Below are 22,474 nucleotides of genomic sequence, written 5' to 3'. Positions count from 1 at the left end.
TTGCATCACCCTAAACCACGAACCTCCTTTCAACAACATCTGTCCCTTCATCCATCTTCTCGACCATCAAACCAGTCGCTTCTATCGTCTGCGTTTGGTTCCCCATAACCCTACGTCCGTTTCTATCCCCCGCAATTTATTTTATTCGATGGTGTAATATTCCCTCATTCTTTTCCCCCTTCTCCCTTGACCCTTTGATAAGTTTTTCCGAGCACATAGGTAGATTGGTGGATGACTACCTACTCACGAACCTTAACCTCCTAAAGAAGCTTACATCGCGCTGCATCTAACCGTGTTAAGAGCGATAACGATAGGAGACCAACTTCCTGCAACTGCTCGAACGCGTCAATTCGACTTGGTCAACTGCGAGGTTAAGGTACTACCTGCTAGGAAGGCTGCTCGCTAAGAGAAGAAGAAAAGTTGCGCTGTAATCAGGAAAGAGAGACCGTTGTCGATATCTCGTAACAGTTTCCCTTTGGCGGAAGAAAAAGGTTTGAGAACCAAATACGTCTCTAACTCCTGCCATCTGCCACCTGCCACCTTCCAACTTCCAAATCCTCAACTTCTACTTCGTTCATCTTTCCATCATAACTCTCCCGTCGACTCGGTCACTGCATCACCTGCTCTAGCTAAGCTAGCCAATCCTCTACTACCTCTACCAAGTTTCGTCCTCAACCATACCGTCAGGTCATTACCATCCTCGCCTCACTACGAACTCTTAAGTCCAACAAAGATCTCTCATATCACACTTCTCGTTATCCCTGTCGTCACATAGCCTGACGACCTCGATCTTTATCGTCCCATCCTCGGCCCTGCATCAACTCCGACCTCTCTTCCAGATCCCGCATACAAGATTACATCAACTTGAGGGTATTGCAACCACATCCGTCCCGAATCACTACACCTGCACGTTTTCCTTCGAAAACCCTCAAGGTGTAGATAAAACAAAGAACCCGATAATACAATCAATTCGACCGTATAAGGCACACGTAGCCCTTCTCAAGAGTGACCTGATAATAGAGCAAGATGTCTGCATCACCTTCTCACCCGACTAATCCGGCAAAGCGTCCCTTGGAGGATGCTTCGTCACCCTCTCGTGGTATTGACCAACCGGAGGCTAAACGACCAGCCCTCGACAAAGTTATGAACAATGGCAACGACAAGCACATTGATCTTCCGATCAACAGCATCGATGACATCCCGGTTCCAATTGGGGCCAACGGCACAGCTAAGGCTGAAGAAGCCACCAACGACAAGGTCGAAGTTAAGGATGACCAAGGAGATACTGTTGTTCCTGATATCGACGAGTCCAAGCTTGTCGTAGATACCGCCATCACCGGCCCTTCGGCTGCGACTGGTGCTCCTTCGACCAACACTCATGATGAGACCACATGGATTCACATTCGTGCAGTCATCTCCAGTCCCGAAGCTGCCACTATTATTGGCAAGGGCGGTGAGAATGTCTCCAACATCCGAAAACTGTCGAACGCCAAGTGTACCGTCAGTGATTACCAGAAAGGTGCCGTAGAAAGGATCCTAACCGTGAGTGGCGCGGTCGAGGCCGTAGCTAAGGTATTTGTCGTCTACCTATAACAAATAGAAGGATTTTAGCTAACACGTCTAGGCCTTCGGTTTAATTATCCGTACCTTGAATAATGAACCTCTAACAGAGAAGTCTAATTCCCAGTCCAAAACTTATCCTCTCCGGCTCCTTATCCCCCACGTCCTAATAGGATCAATCATTGGAAAGGGTGGTGCCCGAATTCGCGAGATTCAAGATGCCTCAGGAGCGAGGCTCAACGCCTCTGACTCTTGCCTACCACTATCAAGTGAACGTTCCCTTGTAGTCATGGGCGTAGCTGACGCTGTTCATATTGCTACTTATTATGTAGGCAGCACGCTCCTTCAGCAACTGAACGAGCGATTTGGTGGCCCTGCCGCTTCGGCTTATGCTACCCGCAGCGGCGGCCCTACGGGTGTTGTCCCCGGTGGTATGCAAGTCGTTCCATATTGTCCTCAACCTGCCGGCGGCAACTTCGGTCACCGAGAGAACTACGGACGACGACCTGATCCCCGACAACATCATATGCCACCTGCTCCATATGCGCAGCCCTACCCGCACACGGCTACTCCCCAACCTAACCCCAGTGTACCGATGCACTATGCGCCCCAGGCAGCTGGTTACGGCGCTGCTCCTCACATGCCGCCGCATCATGCTCCACATGTGAGCGGACCCCATCCTCACGGCGGACCTCCGGCTCAACCAATGCATGGTGGCGCTATTGCTGGAGCTCCAATGACCCAGCAAATCTACATCCCTAATGATATGGTCGGTGCCATCATCGGTAAGGGTGGACAAAAGATTAACGAGATCCGCCAAATCAGTGGTAGTGTGATTAAGATCAACGAGCCGCAAGACAATAGCAATGAGCGACTTGTCACGATCACAGGAACTGAGGAATGTAACAGAATGGCACTCTACATGCTCTATTCTCGACTGGGTGAGCAATCCAATAAGACGCAGCGAGGCTAACTCAGCCCGGCCGCCCCCCAAAGACACCCAGAGAACTAACCATACCTATGAAAAACAGAAAGCGAAAAACACCGAATCTAACGAGTTAGCACATACGACGGGTGTATTATACTACCGGCTCTCCCGATACCTTCGACTTTTCCGTAGCATAGGAGCTTCCTCAGGTTCTATACATGGCATTCGTTTTCATATTGGCCCCAGTGCCTCCTTGACGCATGATACTGGAAGGGAGGAGGGTCATGGTGGATGGCGGCGTTAGGTAGTTTTGTGAAATTTCAGGTAATTCATAACATGAAATTGATGGTGTTAAACCATAAGATGGTAGGCAGGGCACATCATGGAAAAGTGGAAAGGGGCTATACTACCTATTATACGCGTAGCTTTATTTGCCTTGCTATTAATCCACAGTTCTTCTCTTAACGAGTCTCGGTACTGCATCCTAGTGAATGGCGTTCGATTGCCCGAAAGATCATTGCTGCAAGGACTTAACAAACTTGACCTGGCCAGAGGTATGTATTGTACCGTAAACGCTAATGAGAAAAGGTATGTCTCTATCCACGTAGCAATGATTTCCCTCTCCTTAAGGCTATGTTCGAGGATATTGTAAGATCTCGCTAAGTCCAAATACTCTTGGGTAATAAGTATAGTTAAGTAAAGGCACGAGGTAAGTATGAGACGTAAGAAATAGGGTAATGGTAGAGACATGAAGAAATGATTCAACCATATAGCTACTGGTGCTCCTAGTATCAATGATCTTATAAACCCATTATCCTAGCACGGGAACCTCGAACTCACTCGCGGGAGTTGTTGTCTTTGATCGGAAGTTATGTAGGTATGGTAGTGTGACCTTACATGGTAGACATGTGAGATACTCAGGTTAGTCCACCTTGCGAATACTCTTTTAAAAATCCCTCCTTTACTAAATAGGACCATCATCATCGACGGTTAGCCTGGGTGTTGAACCGGGTAGCCTTCTTGTCGTTTCACCATCAGCTCCTTAAAGATTGAGTAAGTAGGTAAACTTAAAATTGAGGAAATGATTCTAGCAGGACTGTCATAAATAAAGGATAAGCTAGGACCAGTAGCCTATAATTGTAACTATATTGCCGTTCAAGATAGCCTACTGGCCGATCATGAAATGTTACAATACTCCATCGACCTGTCGATCTGTATAGGATTCGGCAGTTGCTTTTAGCAGCATGCTTAAACTTATCCTCGCTCAAATTAGCTAAACCACGGGTTGAACAAGCTCGTCTTGCCAGCAAACAGATATTATAATACGAATGGCGACACGAGCGAAACATCCAAGACAAGGCAAAGATCTGCAAGTTCCTAACAGAAGTGGTCGTATAATATATATCATTCTCGTCCGAGCACCTGGCTAAGGCAATGAGACGAAGCAGCCGTTGGAGTAGCACATGCTACGATGGGTTTAGTAATGTAGTATAGACGAGTTCAACCTTTCGTGAAACTTCATTCCCACGTACCTACCTACCTACCTAGGTACCTATGCCGCCCCTGCCCTTGCGTGCTCATATGACTTCCTCGATGTCCTTCCCTCACGTATTATTCTTCAGAGCACACGTTAGTGTAACTAGTATTCCCGCATCTGTAGAAGAGTAACCAAAATAGTATTATTCTGCATATAGCCTCGCACTTATTTTCTAAATCGGTGTGTTTGCAGTCTATAGCAGATATGTATGCGCTTCCAGCGTAAGGTAAGGCACCACCGCATCGCCTTAGCCTTCAGCCCTACGCCAACAACATGGCAGTGATATCTCTCCCTTCCCTTTCTCCCTCCTCTCTCGCCACACGCGACTAAACTAGGAAACTAGTTCGCTTACGACGAAAAAACTAACTAGGTCACTCCCTAATTCTTGAATAGGTAACAGGGGGAAGGGGGGTCAGCGCTACGACGAAAATACACGAACCATGCCTGTTTCGCTGGCTTTCTTTCGGCCGCGCAGGGGGGGAAGAGGGAAGGGGGACGGGATGGTCGGGCGCGCAAAACTTTAAAGGATTGCTTCTTTCTCTTGGCGTGTATGCAGGTTGGACTATGCAAGAGAAATCTGTGTAATACTCGCTTACGGGGGCGTTACACATATTCAGGCCAACGCCCAACAAACAAAACCCTTCCCGGGGAAGCCATCGTACTATTACCAAGTTTCTCATACGTCCGTTATTATTGCTTCCCCGGCATTACTCGCACAGGACCTCGAAGCTGGGGGGAGATGGGACGCGGGACGCGGGACGCATGATTTGGACGGCCATGGATGGGAAGCTTGGATAGGTACCTAGTAGATATCCCGAATCCTTCTAATCCGACAAGTTAAAAAAAGCTTGATAGGTCTATTATTACGATGATATAATAGGAGGTAAGTTAATAGGTATTAGAACGGAGCGCGTAGGTATGTTTAATCCGATAGTATGACATAGAATGCTACGCAGATATTACCTGCGTCACAAAAGCTTGATATGTACCTATGGTGAAGATGGATTGGGGAGGGTCTAATGCAGTCATTCCTCTCTCAGATGAGATAATTCTCACCCAGCCTTATGGTTGTGGGCAGTCTCGAGAGAGAGCACCACAATATAAAGAGATTATGGTTAGTGTGACCGTAAGCGGACAAATAAAATAGTCAAATGAGAAGGGGCTTGAGAGCGAGTCAGTCCACCTAATTCCCTGATGAATGATATTGCAGCTCTTGCAATTGTATGGTACCTGCTATGGTACCTGCATGTGTAAGCGGTAAAGGCGCAAACAGATCTGGCATGCTGAAAGTCGTGCTATTCAGCTACTGGATGCTAGACAGGGACTTTTTGCTGACTCACAGCACTTAATAGGCACTATAAACGCCGGGCGCCTTAAATCCCAGCACTACTGCAGGAAGGCTGTCTTTTGGACCTTCCAGACGAGTCGGGCAAGGCGCCAGGAATAAGGGCCTATGTTCCGCGCAGGTATCCGGGTCCTTTTGCGAAATAAGCATGTTTCGGGCATCGACGTTTCGACAGCCTTCTGCCTCCAGCCTCAATATAGGAGTCAGGAGTGAGTCTTCTACTTCTTGGTAAAGTAGGTAGGTAGATAATAATATGGAGTATGTAACATGTACGCTGTAACAAGGTGAATACTATTAGTCAGTGGTAACCAGATAGTAACCTTGAACCTAAACCCGAATCCGAGAATGGAGTTCAGTTCTCTCATTAATAATGGACATCTCTCAATAAATGCCCAGTAGAGAAACTAACGACTCATTTACGCCGTTGATCAGCACGCATGATATTAACTATGCGACCAAGACAGCAAGGTATTAAGTAAGTATTTTTAAGTGTTTCTCCACGCATCCACGCATCTTGACTGCGCGATAGATGAGCCGATGTCACGATCGAAAAGGCACAAGAAAGGCACCGGGTCGGCATGAAGAAAACAGGGTCACCCCTTTCGAAATGTAATGTTAACTTTCTGTTAGCTTTGCTAGCCTACATTGGTGGGTTCTGTAATTTACCTTTTTCAGGACCCATGAGATTGATCGTCCACTGATCAACCAGTGGAATGACGGAAAGCTGGACTTTAGACGCAGGTTAGTCTGCCTTAAAGTGGATACCCTTATACTTCTGAAGAATTCTTGGCGTGTATCTCTTGTCGATTGGAATGTATCTTTATAACGAATGGTTGGCGGGGAGGTACTTGTCGCATCTCGAGTGAGACAAACAAAAGATCTAGCCACAAAACCTGGCACGAACCAGCCTACCGCAACCTTGGACTGGACCTTGGAACTGGACCCCTGTCTAGGACTACCCAGTATGGGGAACAGAATGCAGTAGCGAAGTGAGAAGGTACCCGCGATGTAGGCTGTGCCACTCTTGGTCCTAAAGTAGTTCCAAGGTACCAGGGTGATTCTCACCAGTCCTGGGATCAGTCATACAATATCGTCGACCTATTTTTTCTCACATCTTTCCCTTTTCTTTTCTCCTCCTCTTCTACTCCATCCAGCCGCAACAATCCAAAGTCGCCTCCAGACTACCACGCTCTTTTCTAAACTCAGCCTCATCGGCCTATTACATTCTTTTTATTTAGTCACTCCTTCCCAGACTTTTAAGTCGACTTAATTCTCCCACCCCTTTAATTCCCATCCCACGGAAAAACACCAAACAAAATGCGTTCTACTACCGTTTTCGCCTCCGCCTTGGCCTTCGCCGCCTCGGCTTTCGCCCAGACTGCTGGCTACGCCGTCATGACTTCGCCTGCTGAGGGCACCAAGGTCGCCTCTGGCAAGGCCTTCACCATCAAGTGGGATGCTGGCAAGTACACCGGCCAGGCTACCGTCTCTCTCCTCGGAGGCGCTACCCCTTCCACTCTTACTCCCGGCCCCGTCCTGACCAGTATGTATACTCCTGTTGCTGAATGATATCTGGTATTTGGGTATTAACGCGATTTTAGCCGTCGACGTTACCGCTGGCACTTTCACCTGGGATGTTGACTGCTCTCTCGGCACTGACAAGACCTACGGTATCAAGATCGCCTCCGTCGCCGATGCCAGCATCTTCCAGTACTCTTTCCCGTTCTCCATTGAGGGACCCTCGTGCGGCACCGAGTCCACCAGCCGAAGCGCCTCTACCACCGCCGGTGGTTACCCTACTGCTGGCAGCAGCAGCTCTTCGGTCGTCTCCAGCTCCAAATCCAGCACTGCTGGATACCCCACCACTTCCGTCTCCAGCGCTCCCTCGTACCCTACCGCCACCTCCGTGAGCAGCGCGGTCACCAACAGCACCAGCAGCGCCGTTGTCCCTACGTACTCTGCCTCCACCATTGTCACCCCCTCAGGCAACCTCTCCGTCTCCGCTAGCTACCCGGCCACCACCATCGTGACCAGCGCTACTGGTGTCACCCCCAGCGCTACCGCCACCACCTCTGGCCCTGCGGTCGTCACCGGTGCCGCCGCTGCTAACGCAGCCGGCTCCTTCGCCCTCATTGGCGGTGTCGCTTTCGCCGTCCTCGCCATGTAAAGCAGTGGTTCGCGTTTTCTCTGGGACTAATGGAAAAATCGGGGGATAGGAATTAATGAACTTAATTGAACGGGCTCGTCTGACACGGACGACGGCTTAGGATTCAATTGTGCGCTAGGGATCCTAGGTAAAAACCTTCAGATGGATGCGATTTGGTAGTCGTATAATGCCCCGCACGTTTCTTGTCAATTATTTGATAGGCGCCCTGTCGCATCCTGAATATACCTTCTCAAAACTACTATTACTTTTTCTCCTCCCTCCCTTGCTTGACTTGTTTGCGTGTGATGTGTTTGTGTATGGCATGATTTTATCCCCCTTGATAGCTAGGTCGCTTTGATAGCTCTAGGTTATAAGAGGCATGTATATCGTACATATCGTTTCTTCGAGGCGAGTGAGGTGACATTGAGAGATGGTAAGATAGATAGATGGATAGGTGTATGTAGTTGAAATATACTTCGAAAGGAGAGACAACGTCGAATAAGTAACACATCAGACGTCCCTAAGGTTCAACTCAATGACTAAGACCCCATAAGTAAACTCGAATTAGGTTCAACCGTCTATCTTTAAATCTACCTAATCTATGGATGTCACTTCCACGTGGCCGCGCGTCCCCGACTGCTTGTGTAACTTCGTTAAGGTTATCTTTGCTTTATCTATCTGTTGATCTCCCCAATCATCGACGCCGGGAGCCCTTGAGACCGGGACAGATCGGGAAATCCGGAAGGACGATCGGAGGCGTTGCTTTTTAGGTTTGTCTGAGATGTGATATCTTAGATGGGTGGAGGATGCGGGAGCTACCTAGCTTGTTGCTGGGGATTTTTCTGGGGAAGAGAGACAGAGCTGTTTCTGGTTTGTTGCTTTCGGTATTATCTAACGAGCATAGCCTGCGGGAGATCATGTCTTGCTCTTGGGGTGCTGAATAGGTATATTACTCGCGCGGTTACTCGTTACGGATTTCTCCAATTGGTAGTCATTTATGAGCTATGACAATTCTCCGTACGGAAAGTCCGAGCTGCATAAGAATGAAGGGGCGCCCAATATTCAAAGCCACCGACGACAATTCGAATCAAATCAAGCAAATCAAGCAAATCAAGCAAATCAAGCAAATTAAACCACACCAAGGTAATCTAAACATATTATTGTTATCAAGATTTCATCTCCTAGTTTATATAGGAATCCTATTCCCAATACATTTGACAGTTATCTTATCCCATAACCCGACCCATTTCCAATTCCCATTCGATATAACATCCAATATCCATCTATCCAACCAACCAACCCCTAACGCCAACCAGGCTTTTTCCGTCTCGCACACAACAGAAACATCAAATAAAAGCCCGCCCAATTCAAACAGGTACCTATCCACCTAATGCCCACCAACCTGCCCCTTAGGAACAGGCTTAACCCAGCAGAGGCACAGATTAAGCACGATAGTCATAACCCCGATAACCCAAAACGCCCTCGCGTAATCGGTTCCATTATCCATGAAGCGGAAGATAACCGCGAAAATTACACCACCGAGATTACCCCCAGCGCCCGTCGTGCCGGCGACCATGCCGTTGGCATGGGGATGCACGTGTGGAACGAGAGCGAAGTTCGCGCCGTTGCCCGCCTCGAGGAAGATAGCCATTAGCGCAACGAGCCCGATCATGGTGGGCAGGTGATGCGGGTCGAGCATGCCGATGACGATGAGCATGGCGCCGGTAAGACAGCCGCATACGACGATCCAGACTTTCTTGGCCCAGAGGTTGCGGCCCGTGGCGTGGTACAGGACGTCGGAGATAACGCCGCCGAGGGGTCTAGTTATCAAGTTCATGAACCCGAACATGGCGGCCCATTCCGACGACACCGTCTGTCCGAGCCGCGGGAAGTTCTGCGCGTAGTAGGACCCGAGAATGGCGTTGATGGCTAGCTCGGCTCCGAACGAACAGATGTATGTGAGCACGTGGAATAGCGTCTGTGGCGAGGCGAGCACGCTCGCGATTATATCCCAGCCTGGCTTTTGGACTACTTCGCCTCGGGCCGTTTCCAGCATTTCTTCTTTCGAGAGCGCGGCTTCGTGGTCGTAGGGGATGGGCTTCCGGTCCTGCTCGAGTTCGTGGATACTCTTGTCACCTGCGGACTCCGCTTTGTCGGTGATGCTGCCTGGGATGTCGACGAGGCCGTTGGGTGGGGTGGAGAACAGACCGCTGCTGTGGGATGCGAGGTTTTGGTCTGCGTGGAGATGGCGTTCGGACCACTTGCCGGTAGGAGTGTCGGGACATAAGAGCAGCATAGATATGCCGGTCGCGATGGTTATGATGAGAGGGACGATGAAAGTGAGGCGCCATGCGACGCCATCCGAGTAACCGCGTCTTACGAAGGAGTCGAGGACGGCAGGCATGATGAAGTACGTGATTCCACCACCAGCATTACCCCATCCTCCTGTTAATGCATTGGCAGTGCCCACGACATTCTTATCGAAGAAACCGGTCGACCAAACCTGGCAAGGAACGAAGGAGCCACCGAGGATACCCATGAAGAAACGGCTGATATAGAGGCCTTGAGCGTCGTGGACGAGAGGAGCGAGACCGAGAGGAATTGATCCGATGAGAAGTGTACCAGCGAATACCCAGCGAGGTCCGAAATGGTCACAGGCAGGACCAGCCACAAACCGGATCAACAATCTCCGTCACGTTAGCTCAGGGAAACGGCCATTGCATAATGATGAATACATACGTTGCACATAACGAGACAATGTTGGAGTTGGCAACTTGAGCTGAGGTGAGATGAAGGTTGCTTTTGATGGTGTGCGTTAACTATAGGCAGTAGTGTCAGTCCCCTTTACCTATTCAGATGACATATGGTACCGAAGCAAGAAAAATGAGAAACTCACCAGAGGAGGGAATGTATACCAGCCCCAGAAGGCTACCATGAATCCCCACCAAGAAAAGAAGAAAACGCGCCCGTATACATTGAAGATATTTAGAAAAGGGACCGATCGGGCTTTGCGGTTGATCGGGTTGACCTCCGGAGCCACCCAAAGGTATGAAAACTTCATATTGAAATTTCTGAGTTGAGACCCCTGAGACCTCGCGATCAAGGATGTCTTTCTCTCAATTTTTATTATTATTAGGAGAGCGCTGCTTGACTAGATCCCAGACTCGACTTCTAGCGATCGTGGGCTATAGTCGTTTATACTCCTTTAAGTGCAACTTATACGCATATACTCTTTAGGCTTAGCGAGTATATTTGCTGTGCAATTGTGCATCTCCGGACAGGTCGTCTCGGCAGTGGGCCTTGAGTATCAACACCCGCACTAACGGCCGAATAATTGTTTTCCGCGGGAGACCCTCTGGTAGATAAGGCATGAAGGAGCGCCAGAATAGCGCACGGAAACGTTCGATTCGGATACAAACAAGATAATGAGTTGCGGTCGTCCAATTATTAAAGATGCAATTAAAAATAAGTGTTAGACGATGAAAAGACCCCTGACTAGATATCTATGTTATGAGACTGGCGGTGGATGAGGCTCAAGACCAACCTCGACTGGACTCGATAAATCGGAAGAGGGCTTCTGAAAGGCTATTATAGCAAGACTTTGTGTAAGATGCGCCGACCAGTCCAAGGCTCTGGCGGCCAAATGATTTGTTGCCCGAGAAATGTGCGAACGCAGCCGTATTGCTAGGTATGTGTGTATGTATGTTGGTAGGTATGATCGATTACTCAAGTTACACCAGGAGAGCGAATTTGGACAAAATGATTCCGTTCCACTGAATGGTAACCTGGCGGCAATGAGAGTTACAGTCCAAGGCCAACTTCGCATCTCCGGTGTTATAAACCCTCGTGAAACTGCGCGCGGGTGAATGCCTCTAGCAGTATATCAGCCATGATATAAGGGTAAGATTTGTTGCCGTTGGGGAATCGAATAAGAACGTAGGTAGATAACGAAACCCTGAAGTCTACAGCCAACCAATTTCAGATATCACGACGCAACTGTCCGGCGATGCACTAACAGTGATGTTGAAGATCCCTCTCCTTATCTCTGGGCGCCTGATCGATAATACATAACAAAATGAGTTGACTCTATTAAACGACAGCGATCCGCTTCGGTTCACCGGCTCAGAGATAAGAACAGGCGCTGTCAGTGGTCTAGTGTCCGAACTCGACTAGCCTAGTAAGATTTCTGCGGGAATGAGGCTTGCCTTAGCTCCACGCGTACCGTGTGCGTTAGGTGCTGGAACATCGATCTGAGGCAGGCAGGCAGGTTTCCCTGATCATGCAGGCTTCGGTTGTATTGGGGAGGTTTCCCGTGGCTGCTCGGGATCCGAGGGATTGGGCGAGTCCGGGGATAGACACATCCTTCGAAATGTCAGCTCGTCAAGATTCTTCGAGTTAGTAAAGGGGAAACGTCATTATAGGCGTTACACAAATTTTGTTTGGTACTACTCACTAGAATAGATGTGCGGCCTTTTGGATCGCTGAATGACTCGGGTATCCAATCCGAAAAGGACAATATCTAATTAACACGCTTGGGAGGACAGTGCGGATCTACCGACAATTTGTCGCTAGGCTTGTATGTACCTGGAAGGATTCCATAGATACCGGCAGCTCCACTAGATTGGACACCATAGATCCCTGTCCTATGCCCCCACGCACCTGGTTGGAGCTCTTGTACGATATCATGCGTAGGTATATATTCGCTTGGTCACCTACTGTGGTACCAATAGGATGGTAAAGGTGATATGTCATATATCAGCCTTATGATACACATGTGTTTTGGTGTGGTATAGCCAGACCCGAGTAACTTCATTTCGGCCATATGATTGGGAACATCTCGTGAATGGAGAGATGCTCTTCTCTTCATTGTTTCGGCGCATGTATGAAATGAGCCTAAAGGTCCTGGTAGCATATCGAACATGACAAATATTCACCTACCGTTCTACGAAGTAACATTCTCGAATACACTGTATACTGTCTCCAATCTCGACCGCAATTCGTTCTCATCGTCTAAGAACGCCATATATACACCTCGCCAGACGGGAATCTCGACTGGGCCTAAACATCGAAATACCGATTTCCTGGAGAATATCGCCCTTGAGGTCTTGAAACGAGACTGACTGCATTTCTTTCATAGAGTATATGTTGAAAGAGTGGCTGAGCGTTTTATATTGTTATACTATAGTTGTCGTGTTTCAAAGTATCCCATCGAAGCCGGAAGAGCTCAAAAGAAGCGTGATCAATTGCTAGATGGTCGACGAGGAACCGCAACTATTGGCTTCTCTTTTATGTTTGACGGTTTGGAGTCTTATTTGAGTTCACCGCTTGACTTGGTTTTCGTCGCTTGTCGGTGGAGTTGCGTTGCCGCCAGTAGAACTGAGTCACGGTTATCTAGTGATATAGGGATGACGATGCGGGATGAGATCCTAGAGTCGCAATCGGTTGCCTTCCTAGATGTTAGTTCAATGCGGAAAGGCTGAAAAAAGAAACCCGATTGCCTGGCATTCACTTTTTAATCGCTTCAAGCCTGCCGGTTAACCTCTATGTCAGCTGCTGCTGGAAATTGCCAAGCATTTGCTTTTGTATCGGCAGCTTTTCCGTAGGGCTCAACCGTACCGACTTGCAGGATCTTGGTTGTCAAAACCGCCACAATCATAGCTATTTTAACCTTAGTATGCCGGCAACGGCATAGGATTGTTGCCGTAACTTGATGTTAAGGGATGATAGATGCGGACCACGGATCTCGGGTATCCACTCGGTAGTCGGCACCTGGTATTTTGGCCTACGGGTAGTATTAAGTAAGAACCTAGATAGTAGGGTTCCGCAATGTATAATACAACTATACATTATGCGCATAATGTATTATACTTATACCGTATAATAGATTCATTATACGTATAACGGAACGGAAAAACCCTCCGGCCCCATATATCCACACATACAGGGGTTATTCATATAACACATACAATTTTATTTCAAAATAGCTTCAAATATTTCAATCAATCAAACTACCTAATTCTTCGAAAAATTACCTAACTTCGAAGAAATTAAATACAAATCTGAAACAACCCTATTCAATTCTTAAGTGATCTAGCAACTGTCCATAGCTTTCTTATTCCATGCGATCGATTAATTTGTCGGTAAAATTCAAGAGATTCAGAAGGCGCGTTTGTACGTACCTATACTACGAGAATTGACGTCAATAAACGCCAGCTTGTTAGTTTTGATCTAATCTAATCGATTCCTTATCTAGGTAGAGTCCTGTATATACCTAATTCTACGCCCAGAAAGCGCGTTCAGAAGGAATCGACTTAAAGATCGTACTTATAGATATCCTTTGATCAATTGAGGCATCGTATGTATTAGAAAAGGGAGAAAATCGTCGATAAGTGGAAGTTTTTGGCCTCTATACAACATTATACCGTCTATTATACAATTTTGTATGGGTATAATGGTATAATGGGGTATGTATAATGTAATACCGTATAGTGCCTCCATTATACGTATAATGCAGATCCCTACTAGATAGAACCTCCTTTGTTGAGGTCGGAATGGCACCTAAGACCAATAAATGGCTCCCGTTTCATTGGTCATGTTCCTCTTAGACATCTTATAATGTGGATACTCGCTGTGTAATGAGGATACCCTCATATGCCGTAAGACTGCTAAATGTGATGGGCGGTCCCAACGTAGCTTGGCAAGATGATACTGTTTCCCTATCTCTCCGATAAATCCCTGAAGTGCTATTATCTGCAACTGTTCCATCTTGTTGGCGTCGCGGTAGACAAAGAGGTTTGAAATAGGCTCTCGGGACGGCTCACTAGAGCCGTAACCCGGCAATCCTCTAAATCGGGCACGGATCTATCAGGTCGAGAAGTAATAGCGGTGTCGTTGCCAAGATCCATGAAAATCCATTAAAGCACCGGTTGAGGTTACGGTTCCCTTCGCCTTGCGGCGGTTGTCGGCTAACACGCCGGGGCAAGATACACTCACAACGGTATTCAGGTAATATTGGAGGAACGGCAAGTAATCAAATTTTCTTGACCGACTCCGGCTTCCAATATGCGAGTCGATTATCTGTCAAAGATTAATAAATTCAGTGTGATTCCCTTGACTTGTCACCCTTGCCGGGCTGTGACTCGCAACTTTCCCAGTTTGTGACATTCTTGCCCGAAGTTTGCTGATATTTAAACAATTTTGGTTGCTAGCCATCTAACCCTATCCAATTCTTGAATTTCAGAAAGCATGGCGGACCTAAGAGTCGATACTACCCAAGATCCTGAGCAAAAGAGATCGAATAGTATCCGGACAGCCGATTCCGACTCAGTTCTGTCGTCCGGTTCAAGCTCAATCATCTCGAGAGCATGGAATCACATGCTAGAGCCCGTTCGTCCATCTGGACTTGTTGAATCTGAACTATTAATTTTGACCTTGTAAGAGACTCCCCTGCCAAAATGAGATATTGAGCACAGGAGAAACTGGGTCAATGTTCATGATTGGTTCGTATGCTCGGATCGACTTGCTAATACTTGATTCATGTTAGCTGCATCGGTATCCAAGATGCCATCTCCTTCCCCGATTTCCACTGTTTCGCATCGAATCAGACAGGAAATACGGTTTTCCTCATGCTGGCGATCATACTGCCCCATTTCAACGGCGAGATGTTCATCACGGCAAACATTGGAGCAGCCCTCGGCTTCTTCTTATTGGGTAGCTGGATAACTGGTCAAATTGGCAATATCGTCGGTCCCCGGCTGCGGGTGTGGCTTGTATGCTGCAACTTCATCCAGTCGTGCCTAGTATTTGCCGCCGCGGCTATGCAGTACCTGCACGGTACGGATTTGGAAGGGTCAAATGCGTTAATTCCTATAGGACTACTGGCATTTGCATCTGGTAGCCAAGTCGTACAGTCCCGCGCCTTTCGGATGACTGAGATAAGCACGGCTATGGCTACAGCCGCTTGGGTTGACCTGGTAATCGACCCGGGTCTACTCAAATTAAAAAACCGACCACGCACAAGGCGTGCTATGTTCCTAACAACGCTTATCGCTGGATCGCTCGCAGGCGCGGGAATCTATCGGACTGCTGGATCTTGGGTGGCTATCTTGGTATCAGCTGCTGGGAAGATGCTCGTCACATGTATGTATTTGTTTAACAGCGCTGAGAAACCTAAGAATACCACGGGGGAAGATGCTTGTTAGATATCTAGGTAAAGATACGGGATAGGATGGGTAATATGAGGTATGAAGTATGAGATATGATAATATCAGGATACATAGACGGCGAATAAATAGGTAGACTTGATTTAAGGGCAGCCACATTTTATCTGGGTTGAATAGGTTACACTCAGCATACTGATCGAATCTTTCATGATGCCTCAATGATTCTTTTATGGAAAAATTTGATATTTTCGATTGGAGTAAAGTAAAGTTTAAGTTATTCTTAAACAAGATCATAAAATCAAGACTGAAGATGATTTAACATAGAACATGGCCTTGGTACTTAGTAAGAGTTATTCCTTCCTTTACGTTAATTGGTTGAAAGGTAGTATAAAAGCTAGGTACAGGGATTATATAATTACATAATCATATCCCAGATATGTACTAGCGCGGCATCGTTAATTGATTGTCACCTGGACGCGCGACTTAGTGTAACATGGCTCGAGCTTTTTGGGCGGGTCCATCGTAATTCCATATCGTGCGTAGTATCGATGCAGTACTGTCACATCGACACAAGAGGAGACAACCTACAATGCTTCTCATGGAAATCTCTTTCTACTAGGTACAGTTTCTCATGTCAATTGTTTCTAAAATTCCCATGGAGCTTAAGGGTTCCAATGCGTCTTCATGACTCGAAACAATCTTGGCGATCATTTACCTTGGCTTCTCGCGAATGTTGCTTTAAACGCGCTAAACGCGCCCGTTTTACCACCAGCTTTCAATCAATCATCCTCCGAACCCACATCTTCTCTTGATCGCTCTACGAATATACGTCCAGAAACGCGTACTCGACCTGTTACCGAATCACCTCTGTATCCAGTTCTTCCTGCTCCTCAGCCCGCCCAACCGGAGTCGACTAATGGGTCTACCAAACCGGCCGCGAAACCTCTCCAAGTACCCCGGGGGGAAACGGTAGCAGGAAGGGAGAAAGAAACGGAAAGCATGGGGCGTCTAACTTCAAAATCTGGTTCAAAGCGACCGACTCTCGTCTTACGCCAGGAACAATTACTTACTCCGACATCTACACGCGGAGGTGCGGGGTCCCTTGCGAAGGAATATACAGCCTTGCTAAAGAACTCAGGTCAGATTGCTCATATTTTGTTTTATTATTATTTATAAATATTGTGTGTGGCTAAATGAGAATAACAGGTACTGCAAGTTCAGCCAAGAAAAGAACCTCACCTCGACGCGAGTTCCCAACACCGGGTCCGACATTTGGGAGCGACCAGACCTTCGATACTGTCGATTTAACCGGAGATGATGAAATAACTTCACCTAATTCCGTTGCATTTGGAAATAATATTAGGCTATGGCGGGAGGACTTTGCTGCACGACCTGAACCGTTTCCTACTACGACTGAAAACTCCGTTGCATTTGGGACCGATATTGCGCTCTGGGAGGAAGAGCATGCTACGCGGGCGGAACCTATTCCTACGACCACAGAAAACTCGGTAGCGTTTGGGACCGATGTTATGGTATGGGAGGAGGAGCATGCTACAAGGCCAGTGCCACTGACGCCGAAGCGAGGTAAAAAAAGGAAAAGTGATCAAATTAGTCGACCGCCTGCTACCACTGTTGCTGACGCAGATGACTTCCCTGATATCTTCGAAGTTTTGTCCGAGGAAGAAGTTGCGTCTTCCCATCTAAAACGATCTCCAACAAAATCACCAGCAAAGTCGAAACTGAAGACAGAGGTTACTCGAACGCCATCGAAGCCCACAACTTCCCCAAAGAAAGAAACATCCCGTCGAGCTCGAAGAGGAACAGAAATCCCTGACGACTCGCCGTTCGACGCCGACTGCACTATAAAGCAGTCCCCACCAAGAACATCTCGGAAGAATAAAACTCTTCGTGATGTAACCCCTGCTGTTGAGAGCAAGGATACCATCCTTTCTAAGCATGAATCGTCTTCGGAGGCTCCCGAGACTCCTAGAGCACAGATGACTCATCAGCCACACAATCTAAAGAGTAAAGATCGAGTTATCGAGGATTCCGATGATGAACTCATGACTCCTCCTGCTTATAATGTACCAGGTAGTACGGCTCTTTCGAATAACCGCCCCAGAACATCTGTTCGGATATCTCAAGAAGACGATTTCGTCGTCGCCTATGACACGCCCTCGAAGCCAAAGCAACCGGCTATTAGCGAAAGACGTACACCATTCCGATCACCTCGGAAACATGAGCAAAGCTACTCTTCTAACCTTGATACAATAAAAGATGATGATCGCGATCTCCGAGCAGCTGGTCCCTCGCAAGGATCTGAAGTCCCGTATGAAACTTGTATTGAGATCGACGACGAAGAGAAAAACGCCATACTTGAATTATTCCTAGCTCAACCGTCAGCTATTGAGAGGAGAAGGAAATCCTTGGAAGACAGATTGCGGGAAAATAGGGAAGCTTACATGCAATCCTTAAAAAAGGGCGAACTCGCACCCAGAGGCCGTCTCAAGCGGGAGAAGGAACAGCTCGCACAGCAGCAAGCAGCCCTAGACGAGCTCTGTGGTGAGTATCGATCATATGAGGAAGTCCAACTCAAAAAAGAGGCTCTGATTGCGCGAATAACGGATGCCTACGATCAAGATTTGGATACACAGGACGACGAGGTTCGTCTCGAGGAATTGGAAAATTTGCTTAAGGGGCGGCAATTGTCCCTAAAGGATAGCATTGTGAAAGCGGGCATCGATAATCGAAATTTATTTGAGAGCGACCAGACTCACAATACCGAAGCGTACCAAACTAACCCTGTTGTGCAAGCAACTCAGCCAGCCAGAGTCGCTCAGCCGACGAGTTTGTCGCGAGAATCAACCCTTGTCCCACGAGGTGGCACGCAAGTTATCCTCCAAACACAGCTGCCTCGACAGATGGAACCTCCACCACTTCCTAAACACGACCATTTTGAATCCACATCACTTCTACAGAATTCAATGGGAAGACACCGTCGTCGGGTCCCTTCCCCTTCGCCCGATATCGATGCAATGATTGATGATCAGCCGCCTTTCACTATAGCTAGCAGCAGTAAGCTGTCAAAAACCCCAACCCGTCAGAAATCGACAATGTTTGTGGAGCCGGACCCCTACGGCTTCGACGATGACGATGACCTATTTGAGGAGCCGTTACCTCCACCTAGTCGTCGAACAGCAAAGAAAACGGCGGCCAATGTGCAACAGGCGAGCGTTAGAACACATAGGAGTCCAACCAAGGGAAAATCCAGCCGCCAGCAGGGATATCACAGTGATTATAGTGATGATGTTGACATGGTTCAGCTTGCAGAGGAATTTGACCTTCAAAATTCATCAGGGGAAAGCAGACAACATAGATCCCAGCGACCCGCGCTTTCAGAAACGTCGGGGAATGCGGGTGTACGACCCCAGAAGACAGCTGTCCAGAAGACCACAGATCCGACAAAACCAGGCCAGATTCCGCGAGAAATCAAGAATCGTCCATGGTTTAAAGACGTGAGAAGAGCACTGAAAGATAGATTTAGGATGACTGGTTTCAGGCATAATCAACTGGAGGCGATTGATGCTACTCTATCCGGCAAGGATGCGTTCGTCTTGATGCCTACGGGAGGTGGAAAATCTCTCTGTTACCAACTCCCGGCTGTCGTCACTTGCGGGAAGACGCACGGCGTCACAGTCGTCGTATCACCTCTTCTCAGTTTGATGCAAGATCAGGTGGACCACCTAGAAGCACTGAATATCGCGGCAGCTTCCTATAGTGGCGATAAGAAAGTAGGTGATCGTCTCAAGATTATGGGATACCTTCAGGAGCGGAACCCGGAACTTCATCTACAGCTTCTTTACGTCACTCCAGAAATGATAAATAATAGTAACCAATTCCAAGAGGGATTGAATGCGCTCTACCGAAATAAGAAGCTCGCTCGTCTTGTCATCGACGAGGCCCATTGTGTCAGCCAATGGGGCCACGACTTTCGCCCAGACTACAAAGAACTTGGGAGTTTCCGGGATAGGTTTCCCGGAGTGCCTATCATGGCCTTAACGGCTACCGCAACTCAAAACGTCATTCTGGATGTCAAACACAATTTGGGGATCGAGCAATGCGCTGAATTTACTCAAAGCTTCAATCGTCCGAATCTTTACTATGAGGTCTTAAAAAAGGAGAAGGACAGCGTTGAAAGTATTGCCGAATTGATCAATACAAAATATCCTGGGAAAACAGGCATAGTCTACACACTTTCTCGAAAGTCGGCGGAGAAGATCGCTGAGAAGTTACGAGGCCATGGCATAGCAGCTCAGCACTACCACGCCAGTATAAAAGTCCAGGAAAAGGTGGAAGTCCAACAAAAGTGGCAGGCCGGGCGGGTCAAGGTTGTTGTTGCAACCATCGCTTTTGGTATGGGAATTGATAAACCTGACGTCCGCTTTGTCATCCATCACTCAATCCCGAAGAGTCTCGAAGGATACTATCAGGAGACTGGCCGTGCCGGCCGAGACGGCTTGGCATCTGAATGCTACCTATACTTCAGTTATGGAGATGTCACCTCTATGAGGAGACTTATCACAGATGGCGACGGCAGCGAGGAGCAGAAGGAAAGACAGAGGAATATGTTGAACACCGTCACTGCCTTTTGCGACAACCAGAGTGATTGCCGCCGAGTTGAGATCCTCCGCTACTTTGGGGAGACTTTCGATAAGGAGTTATGTGGCAAAACCTGCGACAACTGCTTAAACAATGACGTGTTTGAGCAAAAGGACTTTAGTGAATATGCGATAGCCGTCCTAACGATCGTGAAGTCCCAAGGAAAACTCACGCTCAACCAATGTACGGATTTCCTGATGGGGAAGAGGAAGCTGTCAGATTATAAACCCGGGACCGAACACTACCGCGGAATAGCAAAGCAGATGCCTAAAAACGAGGTTCATCGCATCATTGATCGCCTCGCTGCTGAGGGTGCATTAAGCGAAGAGAACACTTTCAATCAAAAGGCTAGAATTGCTATTCAATACTTTAGAGTAAGTGTTCTCTCTGTATCTCTTATTCATTTCGCTAACCGTTTTACCATAGACTGCGTACGGGGCCCGTACATTCCTAAACGGCCAACGTAAACTTCTCCTGACTACCCGAGTTAAGAGCAAGGATAGTCAGGGAAGTACATCTAAAAGACAGACGCGGATCACTAAGCCGGCAGCAGCAGCAACAAAGCGCCTCGCCTCAGGCAATGTTCCATCTACTAATGTGTCATCGCCTATCCTAAGTAAGGATCGCAAAAAGAAGGGGAAAGCTGTCGCGATGCTAGACGACGACGACGACGAGAGCGACGAGGATTATTCTAGGTTTAGCAACGGATACGCTAAAGATGGATTTGTTGTGCCTGACGATACCGACGACGATTTTGAGACGATGTTCCCCCAATCTAAAGGTCGATCACAGCGAAAAGCCCTGGGTCCGCCGATATCACACGACATGCGGATGAATGACGCCGAATTATCTGACATTCACGATGATATCATCAGTAACTTTCTCAATGAAGCCAAGGAGTTAGAAGAAAACTTGCGGAATTCCAAGAATCTACGCACTCCTATTTTCACCGAGCAACAACTCCGCGAGATGGCTATACGATGGACTATAACGCTAGATAAAATGCGCGCGATCCCCGGTATCAACGGTGATAAAGTGGGTAGATATGGCAACAATTTCGTACCCTTAATCCGACAATACCATATCCGGTATGAAGAGATCATAGGGGCCGCCACTCCCGCATCTGGCTCCCGCAACGTAGTGGACCTCGTATCAAGCGACGAGGAAATGGAAGACATTGACTACGACGATGGAGATATGAACGATCAAAGCGCAATATCGTCCTACTTTGCAGGCCCAGACCCGGGTCCAGGTCCAACTGCGCGTACGGGGCGAGGTGCTTCCGCCACTGCCACAGCGTCTCGCGCACGCTCAACCTCGTCGGCGCCAAGGGCAAGCAAAGCGACTGCATGGCGCGGAAGCAAAAAACCATTCCAGCGTAGATCATCGGGTGCTTCTAGTAGGGGCAACAAGGCGTACGGGGGCGTCAAGAAGAAGGCCACGGCAGGAAGCCGGAAGACTACCGCCGGTACTTCCTCCACATCATTCGGCGGACCATCAAGGTCGACGGCGAAGCCGAGCAGAGGAGGCAGATCGCAAGGCGGGGGTGCGAGCCATAGCGGTATCGGGCTCATGGAGTATTAACGAATCGAGTTAAGGTGTTCGAAACAAGTGCGCGTTTTTACATACCCTTTCTTACTTTTTACGCTACCTACATTATCACGCCTCTTTATTTTTCACGGCTCGGACGAACGAACTAACTGCATGGTACGGACTATGGCTATGGCAATGGTGATGGCGAAGGGCGAACTGAGGGCATCGGGGATAGGCGGTTTGATATTTATATATGACATACAGTACGTACCTAGGTGCATACAGATATTACATGTTTGATTTGATTTTTTTTCCGTCGTCGTGATGTTTGTGAGTGCGTTGTTGTCGAACTATCCCATGCTACGTTGTGCTACCACTGCCGAGGTACCTAGATTGAGGCGAATAGAAAACACGCAGAGTTCTTAAAAGAAGCAGGATACTCATATTAACGAATGGTAATATAAATAGGAAGAAATAGTCAATTTCTACATTCCCAAGGTTTAGGGTTAGGCACCTAGGCAGGTAAAGATGATGCTCGATCCGTCATTCGTAGATCCATATCCATCGAACAAATCCCGCCTAAGGCCTCACGGCTACTTGGCGA

The 22,474-nt window shown here is 47.9% G+C and overlaps 5 protein-coding genes across 5 annotated transcripts; 4 read left to right on the top strand and 1 right to left on the bottom strand.

The window, feature by feature from the left end:
* Window positions 1-658: 658 nt before the first annotated feature.
* GGS22DRAFT_14244 (uncharacterized protein) lies at window positions 659-2,656 on the top strand. Its single transcript, XM_047958764.1, has 2 exons — window positions 659-1,572; window positions 1,625-2,656. The coding sequence occupies exons 1-2, from the start codon at window positions 1,027-1,029 to the stop codon at window positions 2,531-2,533; spliced, it is 1,455 nt and encodes a 484-aa protein (XP_047824320.1). The 5' UTR covers window positions 659-1,026; the 3' UTR covers window positions 2,534-2,656.
* A 4,031-nt stretch (window positions 2,657-6,687) lies between these two features.
* On the top strand, window positions 6,688-8,058 carry GGS22DRAFT_194519 (Ser-Thr-rich glycosyl-phosphatidyl-inositol-anchored membrane family-domain-containing protein; the record flags this gene model as incomplete). The annotated part of the gene is made up of 2 exons (XM_047965513.1): window positions 6,688-6,913; window positions 6,972-8,058. The coding sequence occupies 2 exons, from the start codon at window positions 6,688-6,690 to the stop codon at window positions 7,535-7,537; spliced, it is 792 nt and encodes a 263-aa protein (XP_047824319.1). The 3' UTR covers window positions 7,538-8,058.
* An 845-nt stretch (window positions 8,059-8,903) lies between these two features.
* On the bottom strand, window positions 8,904-10,577 carry GGS22DRAFT_183828 (nitrate transporter; the record flags this gene model as incomplete). Its single annotated transcript, XM_047964133.1, has 3 exons — window positions 8,904-10,203; window positions 10,256-10,335; window positions 10,413-10,577. The coding sequence occupies 3 exons, from the start codon at window positions 10,575-10,577 to the stop codon at window positions 8,904-8,906; spliced, it is 1,545 nt and encodes a 514-aa protein (XP_047824318.1).
* Window positions 10,578-14,521: 3,944 nt separating this feature from the next.
* Window positions 14,522-15,969, top strand: GGS22DRAFT_14146 (uncharacterized protein). The gene is made up of 2 exons (XM_047958741.1): window positions 14,522-14,949; window positions 15,060-15,969. Exons 1-2 carry the CDS (start codon window positions 14,762-14,764, stop codon window positions 15,715-15,717), a joined length of 846 nt encoding a protein of 281 aa, XP_047824317.1. The 5' UTR covers window positions 14,522-14,761; the 3' UTR covers window positions 15,718-15,969.
* Window positions 15,970-16,236: 267 nt separating this feature from the next.
* On the top strand, window positions 16,237-22,175 carry GGS22DRAFT_151013 (uncharacterized protein). The gene is made up of 3 exons (XM_047959408.1): window positions 16,237-16,816; window positions 16,885-20,711; window positions 20,764-22,175. Exons 1-3 carry the CDS (start codon window positions 16,363-16,365, stop codon window positions 21,919-21,921), a joined length of 5,439 nt encoding a protein of 1,812 aa, XP_047824316.1. The 5' UTR covers window positions 16,237-16,362; the 3' UTR covers window positions 21,922-22,175.
* The last annotated feature ends 299 nt before the right edge of the window (window positions 22,176-22,474 follow it).

Source organism: Annulohypoxylon maeteangense (genome assembly GCF_022496945.1).
Source record: "Annulohypoxylon maeteangense strain CBS 123835 unplaced genomic scaffold GGS22scaffold_1, whole genome shotgun sequence".
Taxonomy (NCBI): domain Eukaryota; kingdom Fungi; phylum Ascomycota; class Sordariomycetes; order Xylariales; family Hypoxylaceae; genus Annulohypoxylon; species Annulohypoxylon maeteangense.
The sequence above is the reverse complement of the archived record's forward strand: the minus strand, read 5'-3'. Positions and strand labels throughout refer to the sequence as shown.

Coding starts and splice junctions, on each gene's coding strand:
- GGS22DRAFT_14244 (XM_047958764.1), top strand. CDS start 1,027: ATGTCTGCATCACCTTCTCACCCGACTAATCCGGCAAAGCGTCCCTTG. Junction 1,573..1,624: donor CGGTCGAGGCCGTAGCTAAG/GTATTTGTCGTC, acceptor TAACACGTCTAG/GCCTTCGGTTTAATTATCCG.
- GGS22DRAFT_14146 (XM_047958741.1), top strand. CDS start 14,762: ATGGCGGACCTAAGAGTCGATACTACCCAAGATCCTGAGCAAAAGAGA. Junction 14,950..15,059: donor GAACTATTAATTTTGACCTT/GTAAGAGACTCC, acceptor GATTCATGTTAG/CTGCATCGGTATCCAAGATG.
- GGS22DRAFT_151013 (XM_047959408.1), top strand. CDS start 16,363: ATGACTCGAAACAATCTTGGCGATCATTTACCTTGGCTTCTCGCGAAT. Junction 16,817..16,884: donor AGCCTTGCTAAAGAACTCAG/GTCAGATTGCTC, acceptor TGAGAATAACAG/GTACTGCAAGTTCAGCCAAG. Junction 20,712..20,763: donor TTGCTATTCAATACTTTAGA/GTAAGTGTTCTC, acceptor GTTTTACCATAG/ACTGCGTACGGGGCCCGTAC.